The sequence below is a fragment of the Orbicella faveolata genome, unplaced genomic scaffold, assembly GCF_042242905.1.
Source record: "Orbicella faveolata isolate gen_17 unplaced genomic scaffold, um_ofav_v1 contig_12, whole genome shotgun sequence".
NCBI classification, from domain to species: Eukaryota; Metazoa; Cnidaria; class Anthozoa; order Scleractinia; family Merulinidae; genus Orbicella; species Orbicella faveolata.
In genome coordinates, this window is record NW_028301539.1 from 492,626 (window position 1) to 514,923 (window position 22,298).

General features: G+C 39.5%; 4 protein-coding genes across 4 annotated transcripts; 3 read left to right on the forward strand and 1 right to left on the reverse strand.

Annotated features, from left to right (window-relative positions):
• Positions 1–991: 991 nt before the first annotated feature.
• Positions 992–2,372, reverse strand: LOC110067524 (adenosine receptor A2a-like). Its single transcript, XM_089283556.1, has one exon. It carries the CDS (start codon positions 2,118–2,120, stop codon positions 1,200–1,202), a length of 921 nt encoding a protein of 306 aa, XP_089139682.1. The 5' UTR covers positions 2,121–2,372; the 3' UTR covers positions 992–1,199.
• Positions 2,373–4,961: 2,589 nt separating this feature from the next.
• On the forward strand, positions 4,962–10,115 carry LOC110067434 (adenosine receptor A2a-like). The gene is made up of 2 exons (XM_089283552.1): positions 4,962–5,382; positions 8,790–10,115. Exons 1-2 carry the CDS (start codon positions 5,325–5,327, stop codon positions 9,668–9,670), a joined length of 939 nt encoding a protein of 312 aa, XP_089139678.1. The 5' UTR covers positions 4,962–5,324; the 3' UTR covers positions 9,671–10,115.
• Positions 10,116–10,197: 82 nt separating this feature from the next.
• On the forward strand, positions 10,198–12,217 carry LOC110067432 (adenosine receptor A2b-like). Its single transcript, XM_020774758.2, has one exon. The coding sequence runs from the start codon at positions 11,133–11,135 to the stop codon at positions 12,102–12,104; it is 972 nt and encodes a 323-aa protein (XP_020630417.1). The 5' UTR covers positions 10,198–11,132; the 3' UTR covers positions 12,105–12,217.
• A 3,971-nt stretch (positions 12,218–16,188) lies between these two features.
• On the forward strand, positions 16,189–17,518 carry LOC149116025 (adenosine receptor A2b-like). The gene has a single exon (XM_089283551.1). The coding sequence runs from the start codon at positions 16,451–16,453 to the stop codon at positions 17,405–17,407; it is 957 nt and encodes a 318-aa protein (XP_089139677.1). The 5' UTR covers positions 16,189–16,450; the 3' UTR covers positions 17,408–17,518.
• Positions 17,519–22,298: the final 4,780 nt, after the last annotated feature.

Genomic DNA, 22,298 nt, shown 5'->3' on the forward strand with positions numbered 1-22,298 from the left:
GGCTCCAAACGGGCGGAGCGCTCGATCTTGACTCCAGCGTACCGGCTGGTGCATTATAGTGTAAGTTACTTGTTTACTGCTCATATCTAGAGCAGGAAAAAAAATTACAACAGCGACAGCAACTGTTTTAGGTCCACATCTCACTAAACCAGCTCTAGATTCATAGTTCATTAATTTAGAGGTTATCACTTCATGTAAGATCCTATATTTTTCTTGTTTCAGTTCGCATGGTTCAAAACCACAAAGCCGAGTAGAATGTATAAACCCGTACGAGGTTGCTACAACACTGCCTCGCATATAAGGTGAAGATGAACTCTAACGTAAATTTTACATGTTGAATGGTTAGTCGCAGTTCTAAGGCTTGGCCTGATAGCATGAATTCGCGATGAATTTTGTTCTCCGGCCTAATGATTCATTCGGCTCTTGGTAAGCTCTTGTTAGGCTCTTGATAACATATCTACACTGACATCAGTGTAACTGTCAACTGATACGATAACAACAGTTGTCCCAGAATATTGACACTGGCATGAAGAAGTATTGGTACAACCAATATGGCCGCCACGCCTTTCACCGGGCTCTCTCAGTTCACTGAAAGATTAATCAAAGACTCATTTATACCCTTACTTATAAAATCATAGTTCAGTCCTGTGATTACTATTGACGCTGAATCACAGGCTAGTTTTTCCTGTGAACGCCCCAGTTTTTCTTAGGTCTATTTGGATTTCCACAGAAATCCAACGTGTGGGATTTGTGCAGAGTATAATCAAATTTGTTGAATTTTTTGTTGTAATAAAGCATAATAGCACGTGTGCATACATACCTATGACACAGCTGTCTATCAACCTTTTTCTAACGAAATAACGTAAATGAAAAACGAGATAGTTAAAGGCAAAATGAAAATTTAAGGTAAAGAAAAGAACAAACGAGGGAGTACACTTGAAAAGTCACTTCTTGCCAGAGTCAAAATTTACAGGCTACTAAACTAAGCAAATACAGTCCTTATTATGTTTTATTGTGCCATTTGTCCCCATCAATTACAATACATCTGTAAGTATAAGTTTAACTTGAAGTGGACTGAGTGGATTATCTAGTAATTACTTCACACGTAAAAAGATGACATGTCCATTTTCACCCTTAATTGTTCGGACGATACAAGAAACGGACATCTTGGATTAGACGACATTCGTGTATCATTTTGACTACGTTGTACTGTAAAGCCCCGCAAACCTGAGTGTCTTTTGAAATATCTCAATGTAAGTGTCAGTAAAATTACGCATTCTCGAGCCATAGATAATAAAGTTCATAGCGGAGTTTGACAGTGCCAGGGTCCTGATCCACATGTGCGTAGTTCCGTGAATCTTGACCAGCGGTTTGCCAGCGACCGCGAAGACAACGAACAACGGAAACCAACAAGTAGTGAAAACGACGACCACAATCGCCAGGGTAACAGCTACACGGGTTTCACGGCGTGAATTGGTATCGGCAGGAGAGGTGGCATTGATCTGGCTTACTCGTTTCCTTTGTTTGACCAGTGATATTAGAATCACTGTGTATGACACGAAAACAATACCATAAAACAAGATAAATACTCCTAGGCTGACGAAAGCTTTCACTGAAACAGGCGCGGGAACAAACCTACTTAGGAAAAGAATTCCCACGGGCAATGTCCAACACACAACAAGCATGGATTTCCACCCAAAGTTTTCCATGATGCCTCTATGACGAAGAGGACAAACGACTGCAAGGAGACGATCAACACTGATGGCCGACAAGTGCACCACGGAGGCAGACGCTGAAAAATTGGAGACAATGAAATAGACTCGTTCCATATTATCTGCACAGACGTCTTGAAATGTCCTCTTAGTGAAGATTGCTACGACGAGAGGTTCGCACAACATGGTGACGATCAAATCAGCGATCGCCAAGCTGAACAGAAGGTAGTTTGGGAATCGGCGAAGTCGTGGACTTGTAACGACCGCCACGCAAACCAGTAAGTTGCCAAGTGTTCCAAACACACCCACGATAGAATTCACTGTGATAAGAGCGACGCCATGAGCTAATGGAAGAGAACAGTCTTTTGTTGAGAGGTTGTAAGACGGCTCACTTGGTGTGTAGTTCATGGCTGACGCTCGTCACTTTTCTGATCAGCAGTGATTTGAGTCCAGTATCAGTCTAACATCTTTGCTTTGATTAACAAAAATCCGTGCAAGCCACTCTCAGCCGTCAGTATAAACCTTTCAGCTGCTGTTTAATTTTAGATGAGCATTCCAAAACAAATTAAAGGTATTGAATTTTCTCCTTGACAATATGTCATTTGAAGGAAGGGACAATGCTCAAGCTTCACTTCCTTTCTAACTATCCCTACAGAAATAATCTCAAACAATGCGGTCAAAAAAGGTTCTAAATCATTATCTTATATAAATACCAGTCCTGCTACTGACATTTAAAAACAACACTTAATTTTAGCCTTTACTTAGGCGGTATGACGTCAATAGGAAATCACATAAAACTCCATACATGGTCTTCATTCCTTCAAACCAACAATCCCAGTCCTAACCAGTCGGGATTATTGTTGAGCATTATAGCTGTGAAGTATACAGCTCAACAACTCGCCGAGTTGATATTCGTGAGGGAAGATTACATAATGAATACCATTCGTTAATTAAAAGGACTTTGAATCAGTGTCACAGTTTAGAGTTATATTCGCAGTTATTTTATCCAACCGTAGGTTTTTCGAGGTTTTGGTGCACGGTTTGATGTATGAGCGGAAACCGACCGTATGTTTTTATCAGGAAATGTCTCTAATTCTTTACCGAGCGTATCAATACAAAGCATGTCACTAGATAATTCGTTTTTAAGAGCGACACTTGTTTCTCAATTACAGTTGACAAATTTTAAGATAGCTTTCTTACTTCCCTTTGAACAAAAGATTGTTCTTTTCCGTGGCGTTGAATTGATCTCAATAAATTCTATCGTGGGTGTGTTCGAAACACTTGGCAACTTACTGGCGTGGCAGTTGTCACAAATCCCTATCTTCACCGATCATCAAATTACCTGCCTACCTACCGATTTGCTCGTCATCATATACATACACAGGTGCCTTGTTTCTCATAAAAAATCTTTTTCGGTTGACACAACAATAATGGCATCGAACAAACGCTCAATCAGACTGGTGAACAAGCTCTGGTGATTTTACAAATTACAACTGCAATGGTATAAGTTGATGATGAACGCTCGCTTAATTTTAGCTTGATGGGCTTATAACTTAAAAACGAGTACGTGACCCATTTTTCATCATCGAATTGTAATTAACATGTCAAGATTAAACTTTTTGCCAAGTTAAAAAAATACAGTTGGAAGTGGATTCTGAGCCACCTTGAATTTTCGAAAATTTAACAAAAAAAAGCATCGACTAAAAACAAGACGGCGATCGTCGTCTTGTGCAAAAAGAAGAGTTCAAAAACGCAGGATTCTATCATTAGTCCCGCCAGAGTTTTTATTTCAGAGCCGTTCTTGCCCATTGGATACCCAGAGATGTAGAAGATTTTGCATTTTCCACAGTTTTTCCTGTCAGTCCAAGTCATGAAGGAAGATGATAGCAAGCAAAACAAAAACAGAGATAAAGACCACTTACGATTATATTTGCAGTTATTTCGTGATCGATTCAGTGATAAAGTTGGCGAGCAGAAGCATAGTCGGAAAAAAAACAGTGTAGGCATCAGCTGTGCTCTTTTAACAAAACTCAAGCAAGCAATAGCAAACACAACTAATAAAGGATCACTTAAAGTCTAATTGGTTTGATTTGACAAACGATCACATCAATCATCCAGAACTCAAATATTTGTGATCGGTTGACGCAGCTGAGGAGCCCAAGTGACAAGGAGAAACTCTCCTCGTGACTTATGCTTTTACCTGCGAGGCGTTATCTTTTTCGCCGAAAAAAAAAGAACGCGTTATGACAGGTTACTTATGCACCAGTCATTTAATACCCCCTTTTCTCGGGTTTTAGCTTGTCATTCAAGTTTTATGCAAGTGAAGGCCAGTGGAGTCGATCCATGTCCCTCAGGGTAAAACCAAATGGTGAACCTCTCCAACCCAAGAATGTCCCACACGCGGTACTCTCTCTTTTGGATTATCGAGCCTTTGTTTTTGGAAAATATATATGTAATCTTAATCTATAAATTAAGGAAATTCAGTTGATCACTTGCGATTCGTTATTATTTTTTTTTCTGACATCTTACAGCTTTTTTGATCCACGAAAGAGAGTTGAGAAAGAATTATTTCGTCAACATCTAGTTGCAACTAGATGTTGGAACGAAAGTAACATATAGTAAAGTTACTATGCGGTGAGAAAATGACCCCTTGGCCTTACCATAAGAGAGCAAAGGAACCAAAACGGAGTGAATATGAATGTTGATTATACTTCAGTATGTATTCTATGAAGCGCGCAATTCTATTTTTTAATTGTGTCATTACTGACCACTGTCAAAACTTCACATCATTTTTAAAGTTATAAATAGGACGGAATCTTTACGAAGAGTGGTTCAGAAAACATTTATACTATTGTCATAACTAATTTAACTGCTAGAACTTCCTTTTGACAACTTCGAGAACATGGCACCTGTGTTTATTAACCTAGAATAAATCTGTGTAACAGTGCTTTTAACGATGATTACTCTGTTAAAAGGATCTAGATTTGCTTTTACACTTGAATCTGCGTCATTGAAGTCTTGTCATTTTTTGTTTTCTTTTTTCACTCGAATTTCGACCGATTCCTAAAATAAAATAATACTCTCCTTCAAAGGAAACTTGTTTTGCTCTTGTTTTATAAGGAGACTATTCCTCTACGCCTTAGCTATGTCTAGTCTGTTGATTTAGTCGCAAATGTTTCGGGAATGAAATGCCATCTTCCAGCTTCCCTAATGCTGCGTGTGAGTTCAGCTGCAAGTCGTCAGCTCTTACTCCTTTGTTTGTGCACACGAATCTTTGCACGTCCACAGTAGTGTATAGAACAGTCAGAGGGAAAATCGAAGTAAATGTTCTTACAGCTTGTTTGAACCGAGCATTCCTGTGTGCTGAATGAGGACTGAATATAACTGTTAAATTTCAATCTAATATTAATTAGCTATTAGCTGTGAAGACTCTACGCACTTTCCTCTTTGTTTATTCAGACGTGCGGAATCGCACTCAGTGGCCTTGACGTAATTTTCCCTGAATAAACTTGGCAATTAAACAAAACGTGATTAACAAATTATACGAGAAGCTTGGGAGTCTTTATTCAATTTGACAGTTTCACAACCACAAACAAACAATTCTACCGAATAATGCTAGTTGTTTCTCAAGAAGGAGAAGACCATTCTTGTCCCGTATCGAAGGCGAGAGGTGAGAATCGGAGAAGTTGATTTATCGCCTGCCCTAACGCCTTCTCCAGCTTGTGTTAATTTTCTCTTCTGTTCCTATAGTTCAGCTCTTTGTTTTCGCTCTGTACCTCTGAGATTCACAAAAGTAATTTAGATTTCTGTTAAGTTCTACAATATTTTTCTGTCTGCTCGAAATATTGGGCAAAATAATGTAGGAAAAACACTCGACCGAAAAGTCACTATTCAGTCATATTCATACAGTTATCACCAAAAGCGACTATTGGTTGCTGGTTAAATGCATTTTTCAGCCATTTTGTTACTATTTTTTAAGTAGAACATTTAGAAAATTCAGTAATTTAATTCATTTGTGCTCAAATACTAAAAACCTCACTGCTTTAGTTGAAAAGATTGCAGTCAAGGTTCCTCCAAAAGGTAACTTCAAAAAACATGTATAATTTATCACTTTGATACTTAATAAGGCTTCTGGGCAGGGTTTTTCGAAAGCCGGTTAACGCTAACCCAAGATTAAAAGTAAACCAAAGTATTAATTTTTCTTTTATAGCAATGTTTTTCACTGAAGATGTCTTGTGCAGTTTGAGAATATTCAAAATCAAAACTGAAGGACAAACAATATAAACAGAAAAGCTCACCGAAAACTAACAAAACTAATATCAAAATTCTCTCTAATCCTGGGTTAGTTTACACGAGCTAAAAACCCGGCGCTGGTCGACGTCTATAACTAACCCTCTAATTGTTGGTTACAATCAAGATAAAAGCCTTTAAATCAGTACTCTCTTTTACCAAATTGAAAGTCTCTTCCTAGCGACGAGAATTTCATCTCCAAAAGAGGTAACATCAGCAGGAATACAGAGAATATAAACACAGTCAAAATACGCGATAGGTGAAGTTAGACGTTTCCGCTATTTTCTATAGCTTTTGTTGAGTAAGCTGTTAAAATTCCTGGATGAATAAGGCTGTTCCGAATTTTTTACATTATTTATTATTCTTAAATTTAAGAAATGTCGGTATTTTTGACTGACTGACGAAATTCTCTGTGTTTTTGAAAAATGCCGGCTGATCTGAACTGTGTGCCAGTGACTTGAGGGTGGTAAAGGGGGGGGGGGGGGGGGGTATAGATCACGTTTCACGGAAATAAAGCAGCCCTTTCACAGTTCACGAAAATACAAGATTGGCATTTCACGCTTCACGGAAAATAAAAGAGAACGTTTTGGAAAATCACGGTTCACGGCGACTATGGAAATCACGATTCACGAGGAAAAAATTAGCCATTTCACATTTCACGGGGGAAAAAAAAAGGCCGATCACGAGTCACGAACATACCCTTTACCACCCTCTGACTTGTTTCTTGGAGACTACTTCCTTTGGACGACAGCGAAGTAATCAGTATCGGAAACGAAAACTTGCTTTTCAGCTGTAATTCCAAACAGCGAAAAGCTGATGAACGCTTGAGGCCGAGTGATGGCCGGAAATCAGGAACACCAACTTAAAGCATGCGTTGGTGTTACACATGGATGACAGAACTATTTACAGACATTAGAAAACTTTGCACAATTTTCAATCAATGCAGGTTTTAAAGTGGCACTACAAAGTAATTATGTATTACTTTGCGAACTTTCATCAACACAATAAACAAGTGTACGATGTCACCAAGTTGTCACTATAACTAGAAATGTGTTTAACTTGATCTCAGAACAAATCCCTCGGAATCTTGACCAAGTCACCGAGTAGAAACATTCATCCGCCCGGACCAGGATAAAACTTATTCCTTCATTGAATATTGACTTCAAATTAAGGTAATTCCTCTGAAATAAAAGTGACAATAGATTTTTGTTCAAACTTTGTCCACTGAAAATTTGTCATATGATAACTTCAATTTTGAAAAAAAAAAGGGGGGGGTGCCCATGCTCATTAAGGAGCAGTGAGGCATTGAAAATGCCCCATTTTAACATTATTTAATGCTTATTATAAGAACGCATTCCCAGTAATTGTAACATCTTTGTAAGCCCGGACTCATAAGAACACGCATTAAACTACAGTCAATACATTGTGTCGGACCACAAGTAAACGTTTAAGTTTGATTCAGACAGAGAGCTAAATCCTTGATTAAAAATTTGAACCAAATTTCTTGACGTGGTTACCGACTGCAAAATAGAAAAGACCACAGTGTATTTGTTATTTTTCTTATTTATTCAATTTTCAGCAATAGAAATTAGATCAGTCTTTTCTCATGCAAAGCTTATGATTAGTTGATTACAACGACTGGGAAAAAAATTGGGGTGCCCATGCTCGTTGGTGAGCTAGAGCCATTTTTCAACTGACAGAGCTCAATATCAAGGCAAATCCGTCATGTTTTCAATATGCGCGTGCACAAGCGCGCGCTAATGACGCCATAAATTATGCGCAGTAAGGATGCGCAATGCAAATGTGAGGAATGACCTTAATCTAGTTTTGACCTTTATTTTCACTGTATGGATAATACGTATCGGCAGTAATTTCGTGTACTTTCATCTCAACCTTACAGTTTGACATTGACAATATTTCCACTATTTCGTTAGACTAGATATCGTACGTGGAAGGATACCAAAAAAATTCTCTTTCAATAAATATCCTAGCTTTGTTATCAATATTTGAATTGAGCTACCAACAGGCATCGGAATTAAGTGAGGTTGGAAAGTCAATTAATGTTTTCTTCTGTAATGATTGGATCGTTCACCCTGAAAGCGCTCTAAACTCGGGAGGTCCCCAACTTCACACCTTGGCACTTAACGTTTCCGTTCATTGCTTCCTTTTCAATGTTGAAATGCCTAACTTGAGTTCCTTGTGAAGAACCAAGTGAATGAACTATATCTGCAGAGGAATATTATTCCCAATATTTTATGGGTTTAATGACATGAAGGGTTACTTCCTGTCCATGCATGCTGTTTGTCATGTCAGTACATGTTTCTCATTCCTTGCGAATGAAGAAAATATTTTTAATTAGGAGAAGACAAGGGAAATTAGAAACTCATGAATTTTTTCAGAGGTCGGCGGTTCAGAAGACAAAAGAAAGTTTTAAGCCGACTCAGTCTTCAAGCAGTTAACGCTATCATCAAGTACTCAGCTTATTATATTAGCTGCACTCGGAGAATGATTACAACATATATTAATCGGTGGCAGTTTTAAAACTATATTGTTTAAAACAATATCTTAGTGTTTAAAGTAAGAAGTGCAATGACGACTTGTTGACTTTCACAGCTTTAGTGTTATTAGTCTATCTAGTTTAGCATTTCGATCCATCAGTTGACTTTCACTAACTGAGCATAACGTAGCTGATCGAGGGTCTTTCTAACAGTGCCATGAATTACTCTCTGGAGAACACGAGTAATGAAACATTTAACCTTTCATCAAAACATTGTTCTCTTCCGTTAGCTCATGGCGTTGCTCTGATCACAGTAAATTCTATCGTGGGTGTGTTTGGAACACTTGGCAACTTACTGGTTTGCGTCGCAGTTATTACAAATCCTTATCTTCGCCGATCATCAAACTACCTTCTGCTCAGCTTGGCGATCGCTGATTTGATCGTCACCATGGTGTGTGAACCTCTTGTCGTAGCAATCTTCGGAATGAGAACATTCGTTAACGATTGTGCCACAGACTTGGAACTTGCATACAGAATCTTATCCATGCTTTCGTGTTCTGCTTCAGTGGCACACATGGCAGCTATCAGTGTTGATCGTTTCATTGCTGTTGTGTACCCTCTACGCCACAGGAGGATCATGGATAACTGTGGATTAAAGGCAATGCTGATTACCTGTTGGGCGTACCCGATTACGGTTCCTATTTTGAGCTTTGTTATTCCAAAGAACTTTCCACAAGGTTATCTCGGGTTAGCGATGTTTGCTGCCAGCTATGTTACTATTTTCTTGTGCTACTCAGTGATAGTGATATCTCTGGTCAAACACCGGAAACAAGGAAACCAGTTCAGAATTCGCTCCTCTAGGGATACCAGTCAATCTCGGCGTGTTGAAATCCGCGTTGCTTTCACGCTAGCGATTGTGATCATTGTTTTTACTGTCTGTTGGTTTCCTTTAATTGCCATCATGTTTGCAACCAGGAAGCCGCTGGTCAAGAGGCACGGAGTTGCCTACATGTGGATGAGGACCTTGGCTTTGTCAAACTCCGCCATAAACTTTCTGGTCTATGGCTCAAGGATGCAAATCTTCCGTGAAGCTTTTTTTGTGATTGGCAATAAGATTGTTGTTTCTATGACCCCAAAATGTTCGCGAACTCGCATCTATAACTTTACGTAAATAGTGGATAATAGTACAAGATAACAGCTTGACGAAAGAGTTTGCCCAGTATGCAAGTATGCATGAAACAAAGGCGAGCGTTTTGTCCAGATTGCCAAACAAAGAGGAATTAAGTTAAAAAGAAAAAAAAAAACGGGCATGGGGCCGAAACCCCAATTGCTGAACTTTTTGCAGACTCAGTAGGGGAATTAACAGGAAACAGCCGATTTTTGATGAGTTAACGCCAATTATTTTCGCTTTATCTAGGGAGTGAACAAGTTGTTGTTGTTGTTGTTGTTGCAGTAACTATTACATGTATTTTAAAAACTCCTTGTTTCCATAAACAGATGATCTTGTAGCGTGTTGCAAACAAACCAACTCGATCACGCTTTGGTGCGACAATCAAGACCACGATGCAACACTGCAATCTTTATTGTTGGACTAATAAACCTGAAACATCTCTTATTATTGTACTTTTCGTTACCCTTAATTAACACTTAATTGACACCGAACTCAATCAGAATGGATGTCAACATCCCACCACCAGGATTTATGTAAGCACTATTCTGCTACTCACGATCTGATGGATTATGAACTTAATGAGTTGGAGGAAATCTTTTTAAAGCTTCTCTGGCTTGTGCTGCCAGATTTTGCCTAGCACTATCTCGACGGTACTGCTTGTTCTCTCGGGTCAGCGTAATATCTGTCTTATTTGATTACAGTTTGCCTGATTTTCAGGTATAAACGTTTTAGCAAGTTAATCGATTGTTGTCAAACAAAAACCTTTATCACAATTTTCAACTAACTAATAAATTCCCCGATGATTTAAAAGTGAGGCTAGTATCCTTAACATCAAATGAGCTTTGTGGTCATGCATGAGAGCCGATATCTTATTGGATATAGAGGGTCTCCTTGATATACTGATTTACTAATTTTACCCCACGCGAACTATGACTAAAAATCGAAATGTTGATAACTTTATAAGAATCCACTCAGGCTCTTTCAGTTTGTTGGAACTTACCATTTTATAAAGTATAAGTGGAAAGGTGAAGATAGGATAAGAAATACTTGACTTCTCTGATGGTTGAATAAAACATCAACGCTGTTACAGGATAAATATCATTTAACTGGTATATTTTATCAAGGGCTTAACGACACTTCCCATACTTAATTTATCTTGCCATACTGACGATCAGTATTTCAGTGTTGAGTCATTCTTTACGAATTTACATGGATTGACATGAGCACAGTCCATGTGAATAGAAGGTTCATTGCAAGTCCAACTGCGGGGAAATTTCTGATGGATTTTCTTAGCCGACGCTCTTCTGATGATATTGATTGTAACCTTTAATACGGATTAGGAAGTACATCAGCTAAAGTTGAGAAACTTAATTTTGGAACAATATCTCAACGAACGCTATAACAAAACGGCCGTAAGTTTCGCGTGTCGCTTCAAACTGAACAAAACCGAGGTAATTGTATCATGGACCACTTGCTGGGGAACGCGAGTAATCAATCATCTAACCTTTCAAAAGAAGATTGTTCTCTTCCGTTAGCTCATGGCGTTGCCCTGATTACAGTAAATACTATCGTGGGTGTGTTTGGGTCACTTGGCAACTTACTGGTTTGCGTGGCAGTTGCTAAAAACCCTCGTCTTCGCCGATCATCAAACTACCTTCTGTTCAGCTTGGCGATCGCTGATTTGATCGTCACCATGGTGTGTGAACCTCTTGTTGTAGCAATTCTGGCCAAAATGATATTCTTTAATGATTGCGCTGCAAACTTGGACTTGCCCTATAAAATACTATCCAGGCTGTCTTGTTCAGCCTCCGTTGTACACATGGCAGCCATCAGTGTCGATCGTTTCATCGCTGTTGTGTACCCTCTACGCTACAAAAGCATTATAGATAACTATGGATTGAAAATACTACTGATAACATCTTGGGCATTGCCGATAACAGTTCCAGTTTTGAGTGCCGTTATTCCAGCAAGTTTCCCCAAGGCTTTCCTTGCCTTAGGGATGTTTGCAATCAGTTATGTTATTGTGTTTTTGTCTTACTCGCTGATAGTGATATCATTGGTCAAACATCGAAAAGAAAGGATTCAACTCAGAGCGCGCTCTTCGAGTGATACCAGCCAGTCAAGAGTTGAAATCCGCGTTGCCTCCACACTGGCCATTGTGATTGCCATCTTTACTGTGTCTTGGTTCCCGCTAGTTGCCACTCTTTTTGCTGCTGGAAAACCACTGATAAAAAACCAAGGAATTGCACATATGTGGATCAGGACCTTAGCTCTGTCAAACTCCGCCATGAACTTTGTTATCTATGGCTCAAGAATGTATAACTTCCGTGAAGTTTACGCTGTGTATGGACGAAAGATCCTTGGTGTTTTGAGACCCAAATGCTCTCGGACACGAGTTTATAACTTGCCATTGGAATCTATCTCGTCAACTTGATTGGCCAAGTCATTTTATAAAGTAAAGTACAACCTTTTAACTAACTTAGAATCAACTTTGTGCAAAATTTAATAAAAGGATAACCAGTGAATAAATTGTTTCACTTATCCTAAGAGTGCTCTATGCAAAAATTATGCAGAGCAAAATATAAAGATATAAAGACAGAAGTTAAATGTAACTCAAGTTTCACGCACAGAGCGAGTTTCACGCTTAGTGCGTGAAACTCGAGTTACATTTACCCTCGGTCTTTTTATCTTTATAAAAAGTTAAATAGACATTTAAAATGAATTTTAGGCTATATTATAATATTATTCAAAAGAAAGTTTCCAGGTGCCGGGAAGAGAGGGACTCCATCGTGTCGAGGCGTGCATTGTTCGTGTCGAACACTGGTTATTTGTGTTTGGCCGATATTCAGTGTCTCCACATCGCGACATTCTTCAAATGACAACACAAAACGACAAAATTTAGTTAACATCCAGTGTTGGATATATAAAGCGAATACTGCTGAGGTTTTGAAATTTTGTCCTGGGATCGTCCGTGGTTTAAAGGCAATGCTGATATCGTTTTGAGTATACCCGATTACGGTGGTTGAGCTGTTATTCCAGAGAACGTTTCACTTAACAAATTGACGTCAGTTTTTTTATGCGTCTGTCCTCTTATTGATGATAAATTGCGTCATAACATTGTCAAAGTGGCTGTGGAACTACGAGCCGCAGGCGAGTGGTTCCACAGTAAACTTTGACAATGTTATGACGAAATTTATCCTCAATAGGAGGACAGACGCATAAAAAATTGACGTCAATTTGTTTTTTACAATAACAAGACCCCAAAATGGTTAAATACCGGGAATAAATGAGGGAAAACGAGTTGCCTACATGTGGATGAGGACCTTGGCTCTGTCAAACTCTGCCATAAATTTTTTTTGACTATGACTCAAGGCTGCAAATCATCCGTGAGTGGGGGACCCGTTTGGCCTTCGCTATGACTGGTCAAAATGTTTTTGCTTCTCTGGCCCAAAAATGTTCGCGGACTCCTGCTTACAACTTTACGTAAATAATAGATAATAATGGTTATTATTATCCAACTGCAGCGAATACCGTCCAAATAACAGCACAAATCTACAGCGATATTGTACAGTTGTTTCTACAGTAGAAAACCAGTTTGCTGGACAGGTCGGGCGCGCGCACGCATGCAAAACCGTCACATTCTCTCTATTTCACTGATAAATTTATTGACTACAGCACTTGGATAATAAATCTCTTATTAACATGCCCGCTATTTTAACACGGTTTTCATAAATTCAGACATATATTGGCACAGAATGTCCGAAACTGATCACTGAATACCCTAGTTTTGACTCTAGATGCTTTAGAAAGATCGACAGTAAGTAGAAACGCTCAATTTTTGGCCTTTCTGGGTCATCCAGTCTTAATCCGTTGAAATATATGTCTGGATTTATGAAAACAGTTTAAATAAAATCAAGCGGTTTTATTTATTCTTTATTATTATTTATTTATTTATCTTTTTGCTTTCCTTATGGCAGCAGCTTGTAAATCTTACCTAGAATGAAATGTAGAGGACTTCTTGCTGCATGTTTCATTTATTTAGGTATTTTTTTATTATTATTCATTACCCCCCTCTCCATTTTCAATTTGTGTTAAGTTTAGCCCAGGCTACACTCGTCTGAATTCAGTTCGCGCGGTAAGTCTGACAAGGAGCCGACCGATTAGCGTTCTGTATTTGCTGTCTAAAGGAAGTCTGCCCGAGGACATCAGTAAGTCCAGTGAAGGCGCAAGTCTAACGATTTGTTAGCAACCGTCGTCCATTATCCCGTAACAGTACGCCGTTTGCCCTGTGGCAATAATGTTGTGCTTGTTTTAGACAGCAAAAAGCTTTAGCCACATCAATTTAGGGCTTAGACGTGCAATGGACTAGACATTTCTAGCTACTGTTGGCGTTATTTGCTCTGAACTTTGATGTAGCTAAAGACTGTTGAAATCTGGATGTGCCATTCCGCGTTGGACAAAATTGAAGTACATCCGGGACATTGCTATTTGCGAGCAAAACATGGCCACAAGCAGAGTGAAGAACATGAGTTCAAGCGCTGATCGTGAGTAGAATTTCCTTGTTTTATCAATTTTAGGCGTTCTCGGCTTTGCTAACTATCAGAACTGGCTGTGATTCGCTAGCGCGGAAGAAATTTATTTGCGTGGTTTCCGGGCGATAATTGACGTAACGACAACATGTTGAGTGTTCGCTTGCTGCTAACTATGGCCTAGCTTGTTTGAAGTTCAATCGATACTCGATGTAGTAAGCTCTTGTTCAGTCCATTTAGGACGATGCAGGCCTTTAGGAAGCGATAAACTAGCTCTCCGCCGCGGTTTTGACATCTGTACGTTCATGCTGATTTAGACTCCAACTTCATGTTAAAAGCACTCTTAATTAAATTGTACAATTCATGATTCAACGAAAAGACGGTGAATTTAGTATTCCTGGCCTCAAAAGGCATACAGGAGAGTTATTTGCTGTTATTTGAGCTACGATAAGCCTTGTGGAAAGCTAGCTCTAGGACAGAATCGTATTAAGATTATCAGTGACAAGTCAAATTCTGTGGCTATGTTTTTGCGAATCTAGACAGATATTTACTCGTTGTTTGTATTTTGACTCGCCCTACGGGCTCGTCAAAATACGGCACAACTCGTAAAAATATACAGCGATACTACACACCAAACCAACAGGTAAGATATATATAACTTGACTTCAAGAATTTGCACTGTATGCTTGAAACAAAGATGAGCGTTTTGAGCGGATTGCCAAACAAATAATATGTCGAGAAAGTATGCATAAGGGCCGAACCCCTGATTGCGGAAGTCTCAAAAGACTACTCATAATAGCATAACTAAATTAACACGAAAAATACACTTTTTGTTTGCGGGGAGTGACTAAGTTGTTGTTGATACTATTGGTTTAGAAAATTCCTTCTTCGCATGTACATCTTGTGTTGTACACAAACCAACTCGTTGACATGATACGACAATCTGAACCAGCGGAAAGGAAAAGGACAAAGGTTAAACCAAACAGCCCTATCCCAATACAACATAACACCGTACTCTTCAATGTCTCTGATTGTACTTTTTATCATCCTTCATAAACAATAATCCTGATCAGATCAAAATGGGTGTCAGCATCCCACCACCAGAATCATGTGAGCACTATCCTGTTGCAGACAATCTGACGGATTATGAACTGTTCCATAGTAAATCTTTGTATTTTAGGAATACACGTACGTATTTTGAACCAGCTTGCATGTACAGCTCTTAGACGTGACGTGTGTAAATGAAGTATTCTATTGTGTTGTGTTGTGTTGTACTGTACTGTACTGTATTGATTAAAGCTTCGCCTGAGCTGTCAGATTTTTTTTTGCACCTTCATCTCGATGGTACTGTATGTCCTCTCAGGTCAACGCAATACTCTCCTTGTTTTGTTTACAGTTTGCCTGATTTTAAGGTATTATTTTAGCAAGTTACTTGATTGTCGTTAAACACTAAACCTTTATCACAATTTTCTATTTGGAACTAATTTAACTGAACTAACCAATAAGATTCATCTAAATGATTTTAAAGGTGAGGCTGATATCCTTGACATCAGTCGAGCTTTGTGATCACGCCTGAGAGCCCACATCTTATTCGATACTCAAGTACAGGGCCACTTATTATATTAATACATTGTTGAACTTCAAGATTTATGAAGATAGAATGGTGTTACTATATATTAAATTTTACACCACTCGAACTCTGACCAAAAATCAAAATGTTGGTTAGTATCAGAATCTACTTAGGCTCTTTTAGTTTGTTGGAACCTACCATTTTTTAAACTACACCATGATGTAAATGGAAAACTGAAATACTTAACAAACGTTCCCTGATAGTTATATGACCCATCAAGGTTGTTAAAGGATAAATATCATTTAACTGGTATATTTTATCAAGGGCTTAACAATACTTCTCTTGCTTAATTTATCCTGTCATATCACGATCGGTATGTGTTGAGTCATTCTTTACGAATTTGCATTTGTGCATGTGAATCGACGGTTCATGTAGTTCGCCGAACTGCGAGAAAGATTTGTTAATCGATTTTCTTAGCCGACGCTCTTCTGAAAACATTGATTGCACCGTTGAATGTGGACTAGGAATTATCAGTATCAGCTAAAGTTTAGAAACTTGACTTTTGAAACATTATCTCAAAGAACGCAATAACAAACTACAATACGTTTTTTGTGTCGCTTCCGACTGGTAAAACAGAGGTAATTGTGGTTTGTCTTTATATTTGCTCATCAGTCTTGAGCTATGGATCACTCGCTGGAGAACACGAGTACGAGTAATCAAACATTTAACCTTTCAATAGAAGATTGTTCGTTTCCGTTAGCTCATGGCGTCGCTCTGATCACAGTAAATTCTATCGTGGGTGTGTTTGGAACGCTTGGCAACTTACTGGTTTGCGTGGCAGTTGTTATAAATCCCAGTCTTCGCCGATCATCAAACTACCTTCTGCTCAGCTTGGCGATCGCTGATTTGATCGTCACCATGATGTGCGAGCCCGTCTTGGTGGTATCCCTCGGCAAGAGAACATTCTTTAATGAGTGCGCTGCAAAACTGGACCAAGCCTACAGAATACTAACCAGGCTATCTTGCACAGCCTCAGTTGTACACATGGCAGCCATCAGTGTTGATCGTTTCATCGCTGTTGTGTACCCTCTACGCTACAAAAGCATTATAGATAGCTATGGATTAAAAATACTTCTGACAACATCTTGGGCATTGCCTATTACAGTTCCAATTTTAATCTCCGTTATTCCTACCAATTTCCCACAGGCAAAAGCTTTCATTGGCTTAGGAATTTTTGGCACCAGCTATGTTATTGTGCTTTTGTTTTACTCGCTGATAGTGATATCATTGCTTAAACGTCGAATAGGAAGGAAACAACTTAGAATGCACTCTTCTAATGATACCAGTCAGCCAACCGTTGAGATCCGCGTCGCCTTCACGCTGGCAATTGTGATTGCTGTTTTTACTGTTTGTTGGGCCCCGTTGGTTACCGCTCTTTTTGCCACTGGAAAGCCACTGGTGAAAATCCAGGGAGTTGCACATATGTGGATCGGGACCCTAGCTCTGTCAAACTCCGCTATGAACTTTGTTATCTATGGCTCAAGAATGCGTAATTTCCATGAGGCGTACGCTGTGTGCGGCCGAAAGTTGCTTGAAGTTTTGAGACCGAAATATTCTTGCGAGGACACGAAGTTGTAACTTGACATTAGACTTGAATGGCCAAGTTATGTTGTAAAAAAACAGAACCTATTAACTAATTCAGAATCGACTTTATTAAATGTTAAAAATATATTTAAAATGATTTAAAAAGGGGGAACGTTTACTGGTGCCCGGCAAGAGGTGCAATTAAAATCTTGAATGCAAATCATCCGTGAGACCTTCGCCGTGATTGGCCAAAATATTTCTGTTTCTATGATCCAAAAATGTTTGCGGACTCGTGTTTATAACTTTACGTTAAAAGAAGATAACAATGGCTAATGACTTGAGTGAAAGAGTTTGCACGGTGTGCATGAAATTGCCAAACAAATAGAAAGCTAAAAACATATGCATAGGGACCTCTCCCCTGATCATCGGAACTCTTCGTAGACTCCTCATGGCGGAAAAACGTAATAAACAAGAAACAGACATTATTGCTTAGATTACAGTATTTCGTTGCTTTTAAGGAGTGAAAAAGTTGTTGTTGTCGGTGGTGGGGCTGTTAGTATTTTTATAATATTCTTGTTTGCATATACATCTTGTAGCGTATGGCAAACAAACCAACTCATTGACCTTATGGTAACCGACAACAATTAAGGTAATTCCCCTGAAATAAAACTGCACATAGATTTTTGTTCAAACTTTGTCCAATGAATATTTATCATATGAAAACTTTATGAAATAAAAAAAGGGAGGTGCCCATGCTCGTTAAGGAGCAGTGAGGCATTGAAAATGCCCCACTTTAGCGTTATTTAATGCTTATTAGTTCTTATTACAAGAACGCATTCCAAGTTATTGTAAACTATTTGTGAGCCCAAACTCATGAAAACACGCCTCAAACTACAGTCAATACTTGTGTCGGACACAAATAAGCTTTTTAAGTTTGATTTTGACAGAGAGCTGAATCTTTGTTAAAATATTGGAACCAAATTGCTTGCCACGGCTATCAAACTGCAAAATAGAAAAGACTACAGTACAGCTGCTATTTTCCTTATTTATTCAATTTTCAACAACAGAAATCAGATCAGTCTTTTCTCACGCAAAGCTAATGATTAGTTGATTAAAATGACTGGAAAAAAATTTGGGATGCCCGAGCTCGTTAGTGAGCTATAGCCATTTTTCAACCGACAGAACTCAATATCAAGGCAAATCCGCATAGATCTGCATAGATCTGCATATTGATCGAGATCCTCACTGGTACACACGTAGGGTCAAGGAAGCTATTCACATAAGACTTCACCCTAACAACATCAACAGGGATAGTGGAATTGAAATTCCTGAAGCATGGATACCCACGATCAAGAAACACAACAACAGGAGAACGGTACAATAGCGGACCACTGAGGGAACAGCTACTCGCCGGAATAATGAAACAATAGGAGGATCGAAATGCACCAATCACAGCCGACCTTTGTGATATAAATGATACCGTGCAATCAGTCGACCTTATCGCCTGAAGAAGACTAGCAGTAAGCAGTCGAAACGTCGCGATCCACATCTCAAGTGACTACATCGTGAGACAAACGATAATACACTTTATTATTGCATCTACCACGATGAATAACAACAACCTTTTCCTCGACATTGACCAGAAATATGGGCGCACAGCCCTAAGGTTGATTCGTCGACATGAGCGTTGCTCTCGCAAGCTCGCACGCTATACCAACCATCTAACCTTTCTCACAAGGTGTATTAAGAACCACATTGTTCCAAGAGATCTGCAAGTTCGGCCGCCAGTTCCCACCAGAGGCGCACGCAGAGTCGCTGAACTAGCATCCATGAGATTCCTGAGGGAAAGAATCAGACTGACGCAGAGAGAACAACCCCAAGAAGAGAGCCTGTCGCGGAATTTAAATCCATCGCCGTTTTACCTTATGTCCAAGGAGTTTCGGAGTCTCTCCGCCGCTGCCTAGAACAACAAGGCATTCGCACCGTCTTTAAGTCCGACACGACACTTCGGTCACACTTAGTGCGACCAAAGGACACCGTCAACCCGGCTAAACAAGATGGTGTTGTCTACAGGATTCCCTGTGAGTGCGGCAAAGTCTACATCGGGGAAACAGGGAGATCTATGCAGGAGAGGATCAAAGAACACGACAGGGATATACGACTCGCCCGAACCCAGACCTCCGCCGTTTCTGAACACACCCACGAGACCGGCCACTATCCTATCTGGAATGAGGTCAAGTTTATTGATCGAGATCCTCACTGGTACACACGTAGGGTCAAGGAAGCTATTCACATAAGACTTCACCCTAACAACATCAACAGGGATAGTGGAATTGAAATTCCTGAAGCATGGATACCCACGATCAAGAAACACAACAACAGGAGAACGGTACAACAGCGGACCACTGAGGGAACAGCTACTCGCCGGAATAATGGAACAATAGGAGGATCGAAATGCACCAATCACAGCCGACCTTTGTGATATAAATGATACCGTGCAATCAGTCGACCTTATCGCCTGAAGAAGACTAGCAGTAAGCAGTCGAAACGTCGCGATCCACATCTCAAGTGACTACATCGTGAGACAAACGATAATACACTTTATTATTGCATCTACCACGATGAATAACAACAACCTTTTCCTCGACATTGACCAGAAATATGGGCGCACAGCCCTAAGGTTGATTCGTCGACATGAGCGTTGCTCTCGCAAGCTCGCACGCTATACCAACCATCTAACCTTTCTCACAAGGTGTATTAAGAACCACATTGTTCCAAGAGATCTGCAAGTTCGGCCGCCAGTTCCCACCAGAGGCGCACGCAGAGTCGCTGAACTAGCATCCATGAGATTCCTGAGGGAAAGAATCAGACTGACGCAGAGAGAACAACCCCAAGAAGAGAGCCTGTCGCGGAATTTAAATCCATCGCCGTTTTACCTTATGTCCAAGGAGTTTCGGAGTCTCTCCGCCGCTGCCTAGAACAACAAGGCATTCGCACCGTCTTTAAGTCCGACACGACACTTCGGTCACACTTAGTGCGACCAAAGGACACCGTCAACCCGGCTAAACAAGATGGTGTTGTCTACAGGATTCCCTGTGAGTGCGGCAAAGTCTACATCGGGGAAACAGGGAGATCTATGCAGGAGAGGATCAAAGAACACGACAGGGATATACGACTCGCCCGAACCCAGACCTCCGCCGTTTCTGAACACACCCACGAGACCGGCCACTATCCTATCTGGAATGAGGTCAAGTTTATTGATCGAGATCCTCACTGGTACACACGTAGGGTCAAGGAAGCTATTCACATAAGACTTCACCCTAACAACATCAACAGGGATAGTGGAATTGAAATTCCTGAAGCATGGATACCCACGATCAAGAAACACAACAACAGGAGAACGGTACAACAGCGGACCACTGAGGGAACAGCTACTCGCCGGAATAATGGAACAATAGGAGGATCGAAATGCACCAATCACAGCCGACCTTTGTGATATAAATGATACCGTGCAATCAGTCGACCTTATCGCCTGAAGAAGACTAGCAGTAAGCAGTCGAAACGTCGCGATCTACATCTCAAGTGACTACATCGTGAGACAAACGATAATACACTTTATTACCCTTTATCCCAGTTTTCTAATAAATAAATAAATAATAAATAAATAAATAACTGGAATTATTTTAAACCAACCAATAAAAATGACCTAAATGGTTTTACAGGGGAGGCTAATATCCTTCAAATCAAATGAGCTTTGTGTGAGAACTGAAGGGTTATTGGATATTCAGTGGTACTCTGTCGAACTACAAGATTTACAAAGACAAAATGGTATTAATAATTTTACATCACGCGAGCTAAGGCCAAAAATCGAGATTTGGGTTTTACGAGGCATGTTCTAGTGTTGTTATTTGAACCACGAAACAGACTTGTAGCCACTGTAATATAATTTATTGATGCAGGAATTTACATGGGAAGGGTGACTGGGAACTGAAAAGAATAAAATAGAATAGCAAATCGCTAAAAAGTAAATATTGCATTGCATCAAAACACTAAGAAAATAACCAGTGATAGTATCAATCAAGTCTTGCAATGGTCACAATAAATTTCGACAAACACAACGACTTCAAGAAAAAGCATGAAAAACAAAACCATTGCGTGACACTATTAGTACATTATTCATCTTATCCAAAAGTATAGTCAACACGTGAGCTATTTTTGTTGCAACCCGTGAGCTATTTTTAGAGCTAAATGTGAGTTAATTAAAAATATGTCAAAGACATTAATACATATGAACTGCATCATTGAACTTAAACCTGTAACCTATATACAAAAAAGGAATTCTTATGATTCTAATACAAGCCACGTAGGCGTGTATGTGTGACGTAAAGGAAACTCATGACGTAAATCCTGTCTGATTTGACAGAAGAAAGCCGGAAAAGGTTCTTATCACAATGTAGTTCCCCACCCCCTACCCTCACTGCAGTGTCAAGTTGCTGTGAACCTGGTTACAAGGGCTTAGAATCCTTTTACGTTATTTCAGTTTGCTAGAGCCTAACATGTTATACAGTAGAATGTAAAGCTGCAATACTTCAAGGTTTCAGAGAGGTTCAAATCAAATGCGTTTTGTGTGAGAGCTGCTGTGTTATTGGATACTAAGCGAGATGGCCACTTAATACACTATTAACCACAAGATTTATTAAGATGAAATGGCATTTCCATTTTCAAATCACGCGAACTATGATCAAAAACCGAATTTGGTTAACTTATTAAAATCCACTTAGGCTCTTTTAGTTTGTGGTTGCCTACCATTTTATAAAGTATGACTGGAAAGCTGAAATACTTAACAAGAGTTCACTGGTAGTTAAATGAACCATTAAAACTGTATCAATATCATTTCACTGACATATTCGAACAAGGGTTTAACGTCATTACCCTTGCTATATTT